Consider the following 17,494-nt stretch of genomic DNA (forward strand, 5'->3'; position numbering starts at 1 on the left):
TAGCACGAACAATGGCATAAAATTCAATATCATACGTGTTGTAACGAAGGCGAGCACCAGCCAATTTCTCACTGTAGAAGACAACAGGTCGTCCACCTTGGCTCAAGGCAGCACCAATGGCGATTTTTGAGACGTCACAATGAAGCTCAAAAGGTGTTGAAAAATCTGGAAGAATGAGAAGAGAAGTCGTGGTTAATTTGGACTTGATGCGGTCGAAAGCCGTTGCTGCATCCGGTGACCAGTGGAAAGTTTTGGCATTCATAAGATCAGTAATTGGGGCCATGATGGCGCTGAAGTGCTGAATAAAATGCCGATAGAATAACGCGAGGCAGTGGAAACTCCGAATTTCTGTGAGAGAGGTTGGTGTAGGTGGTGGTCGTCGTATATCACCAAATAATTTCTATAATACTATTAAGAATTATGTGAGTATAATGATAAGCAAGGTCGAACCACAGAGAGCAGGTAAAATTAGGGATGGCAGTGGATCTTGGACCCGGTCCAGATCCGTGGATCCAGATCCATTTTTATGGATCTGGATCTCAATTTTTTGGACCCGACGGATCTGGATCTGGATCTCAGTTTTAAAAACGGTCTGGATCTGAATCTTGAAATTTTAGATCCGGATCCGGCCCAGATCCGACCCGTGGATCTGTTTTATTTTATACTCCCTCCGTCCACGAAAGAACTTCCTATTTTTCTATTTCGGGACGTCCACGAAAGAACTTCCTACTTTTTCCTATTTTGGGACAATACGCCACCACTTAAAAAATACTCTCCTTTTAAGACAATTCCCACCACTCAAATAACATTAATTAAAACAACACAATAAATTATTAATACTTTTTCACAATTCCCAATACACTTTACAACTTTTTCTCTACTCTCAATACACTATACAACATTTTATTAAAACACGTGCCACTCCCTCCTAGGAAGTTCTTTCATGGACGGAGGGAGTATATATTTTTTATATTTTATATTAGTTTACTAATAATAGTATTAACTAAATTAAAAATAATAAATAAATTATATTCAAAAGAATAAAAATTAAAAGTAATTAGATAAAAGTATTTTGTGTTATATTTTTCATGATGGAAATTAGATGTTGTTGATTTTGTGAAATTTTTTTAATTTAATTTAAAAATAGTAGATTCATGGATCCGGACCCGTGGATCCGCGGGTCTGACGGATATGGATCTGGATCTGGATCCAAAATTTTTAAATCCACGGATCTGGATCTGGATCTGATATATGAAAATGGATTTGGATCTGGTATTGGCCAGACCCGGTCCAGATCCGGCCCGTTGCCATCTCTAGGTAAAATCATCCAATTCCCTAAAGACCTAATTTGATGTAGCCACCACGTCTTAATTTTGAGAAAATAATTATCAACTAAGAAATCAAATTAAATCAAATTAAATAACTTTAGAAAATAATCAATGAAAGGTAACTCGGCTCGAAAAAATTCACACTAATTCAATTCTCTTCTCATCGACGCAAAGATAAATTAATCCATATTAACCAACCAGTTATAGGATACTGTGAACGCAACAGATGTACCCCAATTCCTACTTACTGTGTTGATAGACAGCTGGATGTCAGACCTGCCTATGTTCCTTATTAAAATATAACCTAGCTGGAGACGCTAGACCTAGATTTAACATTCTAATAACATTAAGATGAAGGAACCCGATTTAGACAAATTACCCAAGAACGCAAGTAATAATTCATCTACCAATTTATTCCTACTACGAACATGGTAGTTTTATCACTAATCAGCCTTATTCCAACAATTACGGATTGAAGGAACCAATTGACTGTAATCCAATTAAACATAAGTTGGCCGGACTTAAATAAAATCGGAATTATCATGAAACACAAAGAATAAATCGAAATCAATATGAATCAATTATATGCTCAATTAGGTCTCACAGATTAATAAATCAGTGTTTTATTATTTTCGCCGAATTAAGAAATTAGCTACTCATAATTAAATTTAAAAAAAAGCAAATATTTAATAAGCAACACGAAATAACGAAATAGACAAACTAAAGAAACTAAAACTTCAAACCACAATCACCAATCTTGAATTATAGAGGAATCAAATCTGCACTCTTGATAAACTTGGATGTCAATCTTAATTCTCCCCAAAAGCTAATTCTCGAAATCTGCATCCAAACTAAACTAAAAACTAAAGCACTCTATTCACAACTAAAATGAAGTCTAATGTTTTTGGAGCAAAAGTCGGCTACTACTAGGAAAAACAAAATCATATATATGGGAATAAAATCCCTAAAGTACCGCCCAAGCCAAAACCTTGGGCTTTTCGGCCCCTAGCAAAATATGAGCTCCAAAATAATTAAAGCAAAAGTTTTGGGCCCAATCTCTAATCTTCTCTTCAAATCATCCATCTCCATCTAAAATCTCGACTTTCACCATCTCTCGGCATCCGCTAGCTTCTATTCTCCATCCATGCAATTCCTGCGCCAAAACACCAACAACTTGGGCAATATCAAATAAAATCATCGGCAAACGACATGAATCTAAATAACTAAATCACACACATCAGTAGGCCACTCTTGAATTGCTGCCACTTTGGATTCATCTACTTGAATACCAGTAGAGGAGATACGATAGCCCAAGAAAACCACAGATTCAGTAAGAAAAGAGCTCTTGTTAGGGGCTGCATAAAATTGTTCAGCTCGCAAAATGGTGAAAACAACTCGTAAATGTGTGATATAAGTTTCAACTGAGGCGCTATTGATAAGAATATCGTCGAAATAAACGATGACACAAGTGCCAATAAGGGGCCGAAGGGTTTGGTTCATCACATACATGAAGGTGCTCGGTGCGTTGGACAGGCCAAAAGGGATAACAAGCCACTCAAAAAGTTCTTCGCATGTCTTAAAAGCATACTTCCATTCATCACAGGGACGAAGACGGATTTGATGGTACCCACTACGCATGTCAAGCTTGCTAAAAACCACAGCACCACACAATTGATCCAATAAATCATCAGGTCGGGGAATGGGAAAACTATACCAAATTGTGATTTTATTGATGGCTCGACTATCCACACACATACGCCATTCTCCAGATTTCTTAGGAGTAAGCAAAGCAGGTACATCGCACGGGCTTATACTCGGACGGATGAGACCTTTATTAAGTAACTACTCGACCTAACGTCGTAATTCCTCATGTTCGGTTGGGCTCTTACGATAATGTGGGCGATTGAGAAGAGGAGCTCCAGGGATATCTGAGGTAAGGAATACTGAACTTACTATGAACTCCGATTCCACTTATCATATATCTCAAGTTGTTGAGGAGAATCATGGAGAACATGAGGAGCATATGGTGGTGGAAGATACAGGGAGATATGTGCTACCACCGAGGAGTACTCGGGGTGTTCCTCCCAAGCAATATACCCCAGAAAAGATCGGGAGAAATTCTCGGTACTCCATTAGGAATTTTGCTAAAGGGAACTTGTCTCGAGCTGCCACAACATATGAAGCTGCCTTGTTTGACGAAGAGATCCCACAAACAGCTGAACAGGCTCTCAAGATTGAACATTCGAGAGAAGCCATGAAAAAGAAAATAAGAGCCTTGAACCGGAATCATACATGGGAGAAGTGTAGATTACCAAGAGGAAATAAACCAGTAGGGTGAAAATGAGTTTTCACAATCAAAAGGAAACCAGATGGATCCATTGAGCGATACAAAGCTCGATTGGTTGCAAAGGGGTACACGCAGGTGTATGGGATCGATTATGAGGAAACCTTCTCACCTGTTGCGAAGATGAACACTGTCAGAGCCCTCCTCTCCATTGCCGCTAATAAGGATTGGGATCTCCATGAGTTCGATGTCACAAATGCCTCCCTCTATGGAGAACTAGAAGAAGAGAGGGAGGTCTACATGGAGGTACCCCAAGGTTTTTCTGATGATTTCAAAGATGGAGAAGTGTGCAAGCTGAAGAAAACTTTGTATGGCCTCAAACAGTCCCCCAGAGCTTGGTTTGAGAGATTCACCACAACCATCAAAAAGTTCAGATACCAACAAAGCAATTTCGATCACACCTTGTTCATAAAGAAACGAGGTGGTCTCATTTCTTGTCTAGTTATCTATGTTGATGACATGATCATAACAGGAGATGACTTAAATGAGATTTTGAAGCTGAAAGAAAGCCTGTTTAAAGAGTTCGAGATGAAGGACTTAGGGAAGCTAAAATACTTTCTCGGAATCGAAGTACTCAGGTCAAAGAAGGGGATTTTCATCAACCAGAAGAAGTACACTCTAGATCTTCTAGCAGAAACAAGAATGTTAGATTGTAAACCAGCTGAACTCTTATGGCTGTGAATCATGGGCTACAAATGGTGCAAGGAGCTGAACTAGCTGATCATGGACAATATCAGCGTTTGGTAGAAAAACTCATCTATCTTTCACATACACGACCTGATATTACCTATGCTATTGGCGTTGTGAGTCAATTTATGCACCAACCACAAGTTGACCACTTGGAAGCTGCACTCAGAATTGTGAGATGTTTGAAGGGAACTTTTGATTATGGAGTACTATTCAGAAAGACTGGTCATCTAGAGATACAAGCCTACACAGGAGCTGACTGGGCTGGAAATCCTGTTGACAGGAAATCAAGAGCAGGATATCTCGCGTTTATTGGAGGTAATCTTGTCTCATGGAGAAGTAAGAAACAAAAGGTGGTAGCTCTCTCAAGTGCAGAAGCCGAGTTCAGGGGAATCAAGAGTGGACTGACTGAAGTCCTTTGGTTAAGAAGACTGTTAACTGAGTTAGGCCTTCAACAAAGACGTGTCAGATGTTCTGTGTCAACAAGGCGGCCATCATCATATCTGAGAACCTTGTCCAGCATGATAGAACTAAACATGTCGAAATAGATACTTCATTAAAGAGAAGATCGAATGAGGAATTGTGGCATTGCCGTTTGTGAGGTCTGAAGAACAGTTGGCTGATATCTTAACCAAGGCTGTGAACTCCAAAAGTTTTTCAGAGGTTCTAGGCAAGTTAAGTATCGAAAATCCCGTTACTCAACTTGAGGGGGAGTATTGAAAGTAATAAGGGAAAGATTACATTAGATGTAATTAAGGATCAATTAAATAATCAAGGATCCTTGATTATAGTTCTTCAATATTTCTTTCCTTATGTAAATGATTCTCAACCCTATAAAGGGTGGCTGTAATTTACAAGAGAAATTAAGAAAATACAGAAATACAATTCTCTCTACTATCGATTCTTTTTTCCATAATGTCGATACCATGTTTAAGCACATCTAATCAGTGGCGAAGCCAGAAATTAATTTGGGAGGGGCTGAACTTGTACGGGGGCAGTAGTCCCCGAGATTTTTTTTTGGACATTCCGTATAGTTAAGGCATTTTTTTATTAATTGACGAGCATAATAGTAATAATAAAGAACAACATTTTCATAGATTATATAGTTTCAATACATTATAATTTTTTTTTTGGGCCTTCTGTATTTATAAGATATTTTTTATTAAAAGACGAGTGTAATAGTAATAACAAAGAACAACATTTTCATAGATTATTTAGTTTCAATATATTAAAAATTAATTTCAATACAATACAAACCCTTTTTTTGTCATTTCGTAAATTTTAGGCGTTTTTTTTTATTAAAATACAAACATAATAGCGATAATAACGAACAATATTTTTATAGATTATATCATTTCAATAAATTACAAGCTAGAATCAATAATAATAAAAGACAAGTATAGTAATAATAGCAAACAAATGTTTTTGGGGCATTTCATACATTTTAGGCATTTTCTATTAAAAGACAAGCATAATAGTAATAATAATGTATAATATTTTGAGTTAATATATGAATGTAGCCATTTTTTATTATAAACTTAAAATTTACCCATTCAAATAAAAATTTAAAAAACTACCCACTTTTTGTGTTAAATGACTAAACTAACCTTAAGATTAAAATTAAAAAATTACCCACTCTTAATCCTCTCTATCTCTGCTCTCGTCTCTCTCACTCTCACTCTCACTAAGAACTCTCTCTCTCTTCTATTTCTCTCTCCTCTCTCTTCTATATATTTGACTCTGTGTAACACAACTTTCTCTCTCTTCTATCTTCTCTTTTCTCTCTCTCATCTCGCTCTATAAGCTATGTCGTCGCTTCCATCAACGGCTGCCGGCAGGCAGCATCAGCCATGGAGCCAACACTGAAGTAACGCTGCCGCTCATGCTCATCATCCGATTTGCATCTGATCTGCTAAAATAGAAAACAGAGATTTGTGAAATCTTAAAATTCAGATCTATGTATGCATATTTCGAATTTGCATGCGAACAATAGTTAATTAAAGTTAATAATGTAAATAAATTAAATAATATACGTGCTGATTTGTTCAGCAATAGGGGAATATGAAAATCAAGAATTGTATGAAAAATGAATTAATTTGTCTGGTTAATGTTATTGAATTCACAACTAACTCGATGAATTCACAATTGAATTACCAGCGTTGGCTGTGAATTATCAGCGTTGGTTAGTGTTGGTTGTGAATTCACAACCAATAAAAATTTGAATTCACAAATCACAACCAACATTATTTCTAGTTGTGAATTTACGACTAACGCTATTTTTAGTTATGAATTCAAACTTTAAAACTTGAATTCACAACTAATACTAGCTATTCAATTGTGAATTCGAGTTTCAAAGCTTGAATTCACAACCAAAATTAATGACATCTGTGAATTCGACTGGTTGTGAATTCGTGAGCAATTTTTAAATTTTTATATGCGAGGGTAAAATGGTAAATGTGGATATTTTTTAATTTTTTTATCTTAGTGGGTATTTTTTAAATTTACTATTTCAAAATGGCTATTTTCAAAATCCACTCTAATATTTTTATAGATTATATAGTTTTAAATAACACAATTATTCTTAAATTAATTATATATGGAAGAATATAACAAGCAAATCAACGTTTTCTTTTATAATATAGACATATATCTATATATATTTCAAACAAAAAAAATTGGCAGGGGGCCAGCCCCCTGGCTCCGCCCATGCATCTAATGCAATGATATGGCCGAGATCATGGTTGTGGTTCAGGGGATTATGGTTTGTATCGTTGTATCGAGCATAACCTTTGGCCGGTGGAGATACATACTAACTCAACGTTAGCGGCTTGTGTCATGGCTCGTCCTCAAGAAAAGAAGAAGATATGTTGCTTGAGATTGCGTACTTGCAAATGGGATCCTCTGTCCCACAATTTAGTGTGTACCACCGTGTACCACTCTTAATTTGGTATAATTTTTATTTATTTTTTTAATTTTAATTTATTATGCTTTAATATAATACAAAGATAATTAACAAGGGTTCACTCATCCAAGTAGAATTTATAATTATTTTTTTTATATTTATTTGTACTCCCTCCGTCCCATTAATAATGGCACGTTTTCCTTTTTGGGTTGTCCCGCTATTGATGGCACGTTTCCTATTTTGGAAAAAATAAGGGAGTGATTTGTGTTAATTAAAATCCTAATTAAAAGCCTAATTAAAACAACTTTAAAAAAAACATTCGCTGCCTTTCTTCTCACTCTCACTCTCACTCTTAACTCTCTATCTCTCTCTCCCGATTACCCTCACTCTCTCTCAACTGCTACACCCTCGCCGCCTCTTCTCCTCCACGGCGGCAGCGCGGCGCCTCCGCGTCCACCCACCGCCTCCGCGTCCACCCAGCCTCCTCTGCCGCCTTCTCCTGCCCTCTCTACCCTCTTCTTCATCCCTCCACAATCATCTCCTAAACCCTAGCGTCGCCTCCACTACCTAGCGCCACCTCCTGTACTGCGCCGCCTCCACCTTCACGTCGCCTTTCCCCCAATCTTCCCTCCCCAGAAAAACCTACCGGCAGCCCCCATCCACCCCCCTCTGCCTCCGCCTCTTTCATCATCAGATCTGCGCCTCCATGAAGACGACCGCTCGTCGATGCAGCCCGCGCCACCCTCCACCGCCTTCATTTCTCGCCACTCTCTGTGCCGCGAGATTCGAGATCAGTTCGTGGTGAAGAAATTTGCAGAATTGCTTTAATTGTTGCTTTTCTATTGTTGACGACGATTAGGAGGCAATTTCTTTAATTTCTTGCAAATGTTTTCACCCATTTCTTGTTGTTGGAGGCAATTTCTTTAGGAGTCAATTGCTTTGAGTTTCATTTTGCAGATTTTCAAGCGTGTTTGTTGATTTTCAAATTTTATTTTTCAGATTTGAGTTTCAATTTCATTTTGCGGATTGGAGTTTCATTTTTCAGAATTTCGAATTTTAGAAATTTCAGTTTCATTTTAGAATTTTAGTTTTCCTTTTCAGAATTTCAATTTTTCATCAGAAAGAAGAAAGACAACATTTATATAAACTGAAATTTGACTAAGTTAATTCTATAACAAACGAACATCTCTGTTCTTTATTCTCAGAATTTCAGTTTCATTTCTCAAATTTGAGTTTTTTTTTGTATATTTACGATTTTTAGGAAATTATAAATTTAAATACAGATTATTAAAATTAAATTAATGAATAAAGAAATAAAATCTTTTTTTATATTGATAAAATAGGAATAATTAACAATCCCTTAATCACAAACTTAAACATGTGGATCACAATCCTTATTCACCTAATTTGCTTCTCCTTAATCTCCGTGCCGAAAAGAAACGTGCCATTATTAACGGGACGGAGGGAGTATTAATAATAGATTATTTGGGTTAATTAATTCAAAGTTAGGGTATTTAATTTTTAAAAATTTTAATTTTTAGTGATAAATATTAGTTAGAGTTCATAATATAATAATAATTTTTATTTTTATAAAAAATAATTATAAAATAAAGATAATAGGAGTGGTACACGGTGACAGACACTAAATTGTGGGAGAGGATCCCATCCGGCATACTTCGGGGTGTTTTCCATGTTTATAGATTGGCTAATCAATCGTTCATTGTCTAGCTCAATTCGTTAGGAATTTAAATGACTCAGAGATATTGTAAATGATGATAAAGCATTAATAAAATCCTTATTATGTCTAAAAATAAATAAATTAAAATATGAAATAATATCTTAATATTCGTTTACAAAAATCCATAAATACTATATAATTATTATACAATTTAATATTAAAATATAGGTATATTTTAATGATCAAATATTGTAGTTTTCTTGTAAAATATTTTTTTTAATATAGATTAATATTTTTCACATATACACATTACCAAAAGTGAGATAATTTTACCATTAATACAAACATAAAATGGATTAATGTGTCTAATTTACCTCGTATGAAAAGTTTGGTGATCACAATTACCCCTTTTGGTCTAAAAGTTTGGTGATCACATATAAAGTGGGTATTTGGTCAAATTATGATGCACGTGCAACTCAATTTAATGGAGTAACTCGAATTTTCAGACCTCATCGTCGCGTGTCCATTTTTTATCCATCGCCTAATAAATATCTGTTTCCTTCACTTCCCCAAATTGACTGTTATTCCACTCCAAAATTCTAAGACTGAATCAATCAATGGTGGAAGCAGTAGTCTCCGTGGCTCTTGAAACACTAGGAGCTCTGCTGTTAGAAGAAGGCAAGTTGCTAGTCGGCGTTGGCGGCCAAGTGAAGGCGTTACAAAAGCAGCTCCAAGAGATCAAGTGTTTCCTCAAAGATGCCGACACAAAACAGCACAAAAGCGAAACCGTGCGCAATTGGCTCTCACAGATCAGAGATCTATCGTACAGAGCGGAAGACGTCATCTTAGAATACGCCGTCGGAATCTCTTTTGATAGACGGCGGCGCGGCCTCAAACTGTTCCTCCGTAGATTTTCTGGTGCATTAAACATGTGCTACTCGCTCCACCAGCTAGGCTCGGAGATGGTGGAAATCAAATCCGAGCTCGCGGATGTGATCGCCAAAATGGAAAGCTACGGCATAAGAAGCATCATCGATGGAGGGGGGGGCTCGGCCGCCGGCGACCAAAATTGGGCAAGGAAAACCTTCCCCCATGTCGATGAAGACTGCTTTGTTGGGAAAGATGATGATCTAAAACGGCTGGTTTCGCTTCTTCTCGACCACAACGAGCATCGAGTTGTTACAATATGGGGAATGGGCGGTATAGGTAAGACCACCATTGCCAAAAGGGTCTACAATCACATGATCGAGGCTAAAAACGATCGAATATTCGATTCCTTGGCATGGGTTTGCATTACTCAGCAGTGTCAAATTCGATCAGTTTTGGAGGATGTTCTGAAGCAGCTAGACCTAGACCAGCAAAAAGGGGAGGGCGTTTCGAGTCTCAGCGACACGCAGTTGGTGGTGAAGCTGTGTGAGGTTCAAAGAGGGAAGCGATGCATGATTGTTCTTGATGATATTTGGGAAACTAGTCATTGGGATGGACTCAAGCACGCCTTTCTTGTCCGGGATTTAAATACCAAAATCTTGGTGACCACGCGCAAACAGAAGGTTGCAGAGATTGGATTCTCTATGGAGCTTGGCCTTCTTAATTTGGAGGATTCGTGGGAATTACTCAAGAAGAAAGCATTTCCACGCAACAAAATTCCAGGTACCTCGCTCAATTCAACTTATATCTTCACTTGATCATTCTCATATTCAGTGTTTGATTGATTGTAAATCGTTTATTTCAATACAGAATTTGCATTGCAAGAAAATGTCATAACAATTGGGAAACAAATGGTACGGAAATGTGGTTTTTTGCCCTTAGCAATTTCTTTACTCGGAGGGGTCTTGAGTAAGAAAACTTGTGTGAGAGAGTGGGAGTCGGTGAATGAAAACATCAATGCATCTATATATAGAGGTGAAGGGCATGACGAAAAGGAAAATCAGATTGATGGAGTGCTAAATTTAAGTTACGAAGATCTGCCTTATTGCTTGAAGCCGTGTTTTCTCTATTTTGGTAGACTTAAAGAGGAGGAAACCATATATGCTCCTGATCTATATAGGATGTGGATAGCACAAGGCTTGATTTCATATGAGAATGTTAAAGGAAACGATGTAACTTTAACCGACATTGCAGAGCTCTACTTAAGTGAGTTGGCCTCGAGGTGTATTGTCCAAGTTGAAATTGAGGATGTTATACCCAAACAAAAGTTTAAGACATGCAAGCTTCATGATGTAGTAAGGGAGCTATGTTTATCAATGGGGAAAAAGGAGGATTTTGGTGTACAAATTTTGGATTATCAAGGTGGAAAATTTAGTAGTTCGGTACAGGAAGCTCTGTCTCGTACTAAGACACGACATTTGACTGTCCATTTCAAAACAGAGGTCCAACAAGAGCTTGACAAGCTTACTATCACTTGTGCAGAAGATAGTAGCAAGCATCTTAGATCTCTTGAGATTCTGAATGATAAGCATAAGACTATTGAATTCCCACCACAAAGTATACTTGATTTTCGGCAATTCAAATTGCTTAGAGGTTTAGTTATCTTGAGGTTCAAGTTTGTGGACAGAAAGTTACCCAAAGGGATCACTGATCTTGTTCACCTTAGATATTTGCGTCTGCGAGAATGTGAACTTGATAGCCTACCCTCTTCTATAAGCAATTTGGCCTACTTAGATACCCTTGATTTATACCTTTCGAGGAATGTTCGAGTTCCAAATGTGTTGAGCAAGATGTCCAGATTAAGACATTTGCTCTTTCCACTTTATGACAAGGAAAAAATTGGAAATTACCGATTGAAATTGGATGATTGTGTAGATGAGCTGGAGAGTCTAATAGGGTATGATAGTTCAGTGCACGAATTGAAGCATATTACAAGAATGAAGAATCTTCGACGTTTATCAGCATCAATATGCGACAATGAAAGCTTATCAGCTATTATGGACGCCATTGCTACAAAGTGGAACAAGCTATCATATTGTACGGTTTCAGTCAACCAGGGCTGCGAATTCACAACAAGTGAAGAAGGGTTGATGAAGTTGAAGCAAGCATTCTCATGTCCCAATCTTTATTTCTTGAGAATTTGTGTTGGGTTAGGGAAGCTTCTAGAAGACTGCATAAGCGACATCATTACTTCAAAAATTGTGAAACTATCATTGTTATATTGCGAGATTGAGCATGATCCAATGAGGATTCTTGGAAAGCTTCATTCCTTAAGAGAATTGTATTTAGGGCCAAGATCATTTGTCGGGGAGGAGATGACGTGTTCTGCATTAAGTTTTCCTTTACTCAAGAAGCTTTCTCTAGCTAGATTACCAAACTGGAGGGAGTGGAGAGTAGACCAAGGAGCCATGCCCCTTGTTACTGAAATAACTATTGGTCGTTGTCCTCGTTTCGAGAAGGTTCCAGAAGGATTCAGTAGCATTCAAAATCTTCAAAAATTGGTGGTTTATGCAACACCAAGATTGAGTAAAAGGATTTTGGGATCAGGCCAAGGGGGAGTGGATTTCCACAAAGTTCACCATGTGCCTTCAATTATCATCAATAAATCTTCACTCAGGTAAACGTACTTTTTCTGTTTTAAGTTTTTACTATTTTTTTTTATTTTTTTGGGGTTTTGTTTTGGTTATTAGAGTTTATTCTGACATGCTTGTGATTTCTAACTGTATATGTAATTAGAATGTAACATAGTAAATGTAAAGATGCACATATGGTTAAAAGAAGAAAATATTACACATTATTTCAGATATCTTAATAATTACCAGTAAGAAACATAGACGATATATGCCTAGATAACTTGTATTATAATATTTCTTGTAGTTTATCTTGAAGTAGTGTATTTATTAAGCATCAAATCTACTACAATGATTCGTTTAAATTTAGTTTTCTTTAATAATACACATCATTGACATCAATATGTTTGAATTTTCAAGAGACAAGTAACTAGTTGTTCAGACTTACTACTCATTCATCTAAGTCATCTTTCATGAAATGTTTTATATACATGTTTATGATAATTCACTAGTAATATTAAAACTAGAAGTACTTGAAAACTTATTATAGAAGCAAAATATTGTTCGAAACAGTCTTCAGAGTTGTCCAGAGAGACTCCCTCAAAAAAAAGAAGAAGAAAAAAAAAGAGTTATCCATAGAGACATTGTGTTAAGAGCAATTTGTTGAAACAAAATTTATTAGATTGAATCCATTATTTTCGAATCGATGCTTCCATCTTATTGTTGATTTAATTACAGGATGAACATTCCTCTTGTGGAGAGATAGCTCGTGGTTCTCAAATAGCAAATAACATATGCCGGTGAAGTTTAATTCAAACGGTAAATTTGAGGCACAAAAAATTTCTCCTTAGTGATCAAGGGTTTTGATCTGAATACCACGAAATGTTCAGAGGTCACATATCCTTTGGTTTTGTAGGTTTGAACTAAAATCTTGTATGTTCCTTTTGTACTCTTTCTTCTGCAATTTTATTTTATCTTCATCGCCATAGGAAATAATTGTTCGTGAGTGGAGTTTGTTTTGATGGATTAATTGAATAACAAATCAAGCTTGGCTATTTTCTCAAAAAAAAAATAATAATAATAAAATAAAAATCAAGCTTAGCTAGATATTGAGTGGGATTTGAATATTACTACTTTATTACTTGAATTTTGAGGTTTGTTTTAGTGGATCAATTAAATTAAATAGTATTCAGTAAGGATATAAGTTTTAGTGAATTGAGTGAGATCAAAACTTGTGTCATACGCTCTTATTATGGAAATATGGATTAAATAAGGTGGTAGGCCTAACGTTGTTTTCATTTTCATCGTGATTATTTTGCTTATTGTGTAAGTACTTGCAATTTTATGGTAATAATGAAAGACATTACAATTAAATATATCTCATTTTATCTCATACCGCGTACGAATGAGCTCCAGAGGTATTGAGTTTAATTATTCAATCTAATGTGACAATTAAAATTATAAGAGCATAGTTGACATGCACGAACGAAATGAGATTTTTACATTTGTTTCTAATTCTATGGCGGGTACAATTCTATAATAGAAATTATCACTCTTGATGGAATGTTTATTTTGATGAATATGAGATGAACAATTCATTTATTCTCTCATGGTATTGTGTATTCCTCACCTAAGTTCTTTAAAGGATAATGGAAACTTGCCAGTTGCCATGTGTTATGTAAGTGAAATTATATCTACTAAGTAAATTATGGATCTGTATTGTTTGGAACTTATGGAATCATCGATAAGATGATGTTTAAGAATGTTTTCGAGCTACTATGAGAGCTTAATTGAGTGGATTAAAGTACAATTTTGGTTTCGGTTCTCAAATTTATCTCATTGTAGGGCTTGTTACAGTCTAGGAGATTGGATGTACAATCGATCCCATGAGTTCATATAATCTTGTCTTTTGTTATTCTTGTGGTGAATTTTGTATCTTCTTGTTGTGTTTCACTCCTCGTACATTTTAAATAAATTTCATTTACCTAAAAGAAAATATTTACTTATTAAATTAAATCTAGGGTTAAGTACAATATTTCTTCATATCGTTGGCGTCTCTATCGCGTACATAACTCTATAGTCAGAGTTAGAGCTATTTACTACCTCAACGTGACAAAATCGCACCAAATACCCTCTCCCTCCCCTCCCGAGCTACTTAATGGAGCTTAACACCATTAGAATAAATATTTTTTTTATTTTTAATTAAAGTGGCCCCATTTCTCTCTCACTACATGACTACTATCCTTCGTCGACTTCAGTTTATTGAATCCTCGTATAATATTTTTATTTTAATGTCTTTTTATTTTTATTTTTATTTTTAATAGGTGCCTAGCTATTTATCGGTCTAGTTAACTTTTCCATCATCGAATAATACAACATTATTTATATATTAAAATAAATTCCGTATCATTTTTCTGACCTCCTTTTTCATCGTCCCATGAGTCCATGAGTCCCATCCCTAACGGCTAACACCAACTCCAATTTGGAAACACATTCATATACTATCCTCCATAATTAAATTTCTCTGACCAAACGTAAATTGTATCGGCAATCAATAAATAATTAGTAGCTGCGGAAATAATCCAAACTATTCATAAATAAAACTTAAATATTCAAACTGTGATATTTTTCAGAATATATCAGACTCTAATAAGAATGTATCGATAATCAAGATATACTCCCTCCGTCCCGCGAGTCTTGACACGTTTGGGTTCGGCACGAGAATTAAGGAGTTGTAGATTAGTGTTTTAAGTGTGTAATTAATAAAGTATAAAATTGATAAAGTAGGAGTGAGAAGATAATAAAAGTGATAAAGTAGGAGAGAGAATATAAAAAGGTGATAAAGTAAGAGAGAGAATGTAATAATTATTACCCAAAAATGAAACGTATCAAGACTCGTGGGACGGCCCAAAAAGGAAAACGTGTCAAGATTCGTGGGACGGATGGAGTAATAATTAGAAGCTTCAAACATATTGGAATATTTTAACTACGTGTGGACTAAACCACCTCCTTTTATGGTTGGTCTTCCATTTTTCGGGTATTCTTGTGAGATTCATTTTTCTTTTAACTTCAAAAAATATATATATAAATACTTAGAAGCTTCAAACATATTGCAATATTTTCCTAACTGTTCATCAACTTTACATAGGAAATAATAATTAGAATCTTCTTGTGTGTTCCGATCAAAAAAAAGAATCTTCTTGTGCGTGTGTTGGCTAAGCATTAAGTAGTTAACCCATAATTAAGATCAATGGTCTTAGGTTCGAGTCCCTTGTAGTGCGATTTTTAAATTTTTTTTATTTAATATTGTTAATTTATTAAAAAAAATTAGAATCTTTTTTTATTTAATATTGTTAATTTATTAACAAAATAATTAAAATCTTCAGTGTGCGTTTGTTGGTGTTGTTAATTAATGTCAATTAGAATGGTTTTTAAATTTTATTATTTAATAATATTAATTTATTAAAAAAAATAATTAGAATCTTTTTTATTTAATACTATTAATGTATTTAAAAATAATTAAAATCTTCGGTGTGCGTGTGTTGGTGTTGTTAATGTCAATTAGAAGCTTCAAACATAACAGCAGGTGTCAAATTCAATTTGCGAGTCTCTAAAATTTGGTTCCTGCAAAATTAGGTTTCTACAAATTTTGGGGCAGAATCAAGGGAAAGTAGGTCAATTCTTAAATTCAAATTGATGATGGAAAAGGCGAAAAATAAATAAATAAATTATATAATTTTTAAGATATTTTAAAATTTTAATTTATTTTTATATAAATTAATTTATACAATTTTAATTTATCTAAACCATACGCGTTGCTTAGTTTTTTTAGGAGTTAATATATCAAACTAGCTTATTTCATATAGTAAATTTAAAATTTAATCTATAAAATAAAAATAAAAAGTACAAAATTATTCTAAACATTAAAAACTTAAAAATTAACCAACTTTTTCGATACTTTCTCACTTTTTCACGCACAGAATGCTCTCTCTCTCTCTCTAGGGAAATAGAGGTGGCAACGTATGCATAGAGATCTGTTACCTGTACCCTATTAATGAATACAACATGCCTTCAATTTTTATTTAATTTCAATTTTCTGAGTCAAATTCGATCCATTTTATTCTACCAAAATAAGATACGTTCTCAAATCAAGTACCTCGTCAATCCAATTTCGTGGTATTCTCAAGATTACAACTTCTCCTTTCAATAATGAAATTCTTCCTTCAAATCCACGTCTTCACATTAAACTATAATAGGAATTTGTATGAATTTTGATCTGTATAAAATTTTCCATTTCGTTATAGTGTTTTCTGTTTCTACTTTAATTTTTGAATCTTAGCTCTGCCAATTTCAGAGGTGCTGATTTCGATGACGATGCGCTTTGACGTTGATTTCTCTATTATTTTTTTAGAGTAATTGCCCCTAAATACATAAACTTTCACATATTTTTGGAATTGCACACCATCTTTAGATTCTGCCCCACAATACATGAACTTTGAGATTCTTCTATTTTTTCCAATGGCACCGGAAACCACTAAATGGAGAGATGACGTGGCTGCCGGAAAACACACGTGGATTCGCCGGTGACACGTGGATTCCTACTTTTAAAAAAAATAAGTTTTAATTTTTTTTCCCAGCCCTAATTTCCCTAAAATTCACCATCTCCAGCCAAAAAATTCGACTGCCCTAAAATTCACCCTCTCCAACCATAATTTCCCCAAGCATTTTATCCTCTCCATCTCTGCTCGCCGTCGGCCAAGGGAGCACCGCCGTCGGCCAAGAGAGGGCCGCGACCAGGGACGTCTGCTTATGTGCTCGCGCATTTTACCCTCTCCAGCCCTAATTTCCCTCTCTATCTCTGCTCGGCCAAGAGAGCGCCGCCACCAGGGAGAGCTGCCTCTGTGCTCGCGTCGACCAGTGAGCAGAACTTCGGTTAGCTCGCATCTATCTTTTGCTAAGTTTATGTGAATTGTTTTCTTAATTGATGAAACTAATTCTTGCTCGAAATGTGAATTGTTTTCTTAATTTCTTCGAAAGCTTTTGTTAATCAATTTCCCT

At 35.5% G+C, this 17,494-nt stretch overlaps 1 protein-coding gene across 1 annotated transcript; it reads left to right on the forward strand.

The window, feature by feature from the left end:
• The first annotated feature begins 9,425 nt into the window (after nucleotides 1-9,425).
• Nucleotides 9,426-13,429, forward strand: LOC130986757 (probable disease resistance protein At1g58602). The gene is made up of 3 exons (XM_057910269.1): nucleotides 9,426-10,589; nucleotides 10,677-12,483; nucleotides 13,175-13,429. The coding sequence occupies exons 1-3, from the start codon at nucleotides 9,557-9,559 to the stop codon at nucleotides 13,200-13,202; spliced, it is 2,868 nt and encodes a 955-aa protein (XP_057766252.1). The 5' UTR covers nucleotides 9,426-9,556; the 3' UTR covers nucleotides 13,203-13,429.
• Nucleotides 13,430-17,494: the final 4,065 nt, after the last annotated feature.

This window comes from Salvia miltiorrhiza, chromosome 5 (assembly GCF_028751815.1).
Source record: "Salvia miltiorrhiza cultivar Shanhuang (shh) chromosome 5, IMPLAD_Smil_shh, whole genome shotgun sequence".
Lineage (NCBI taxonomy): Eukaryota > Viridiplantae > Streptophyta > Magnoliopsida > Lamiales > Lamiaceae > Salvia > Salvia miltiorrhiza.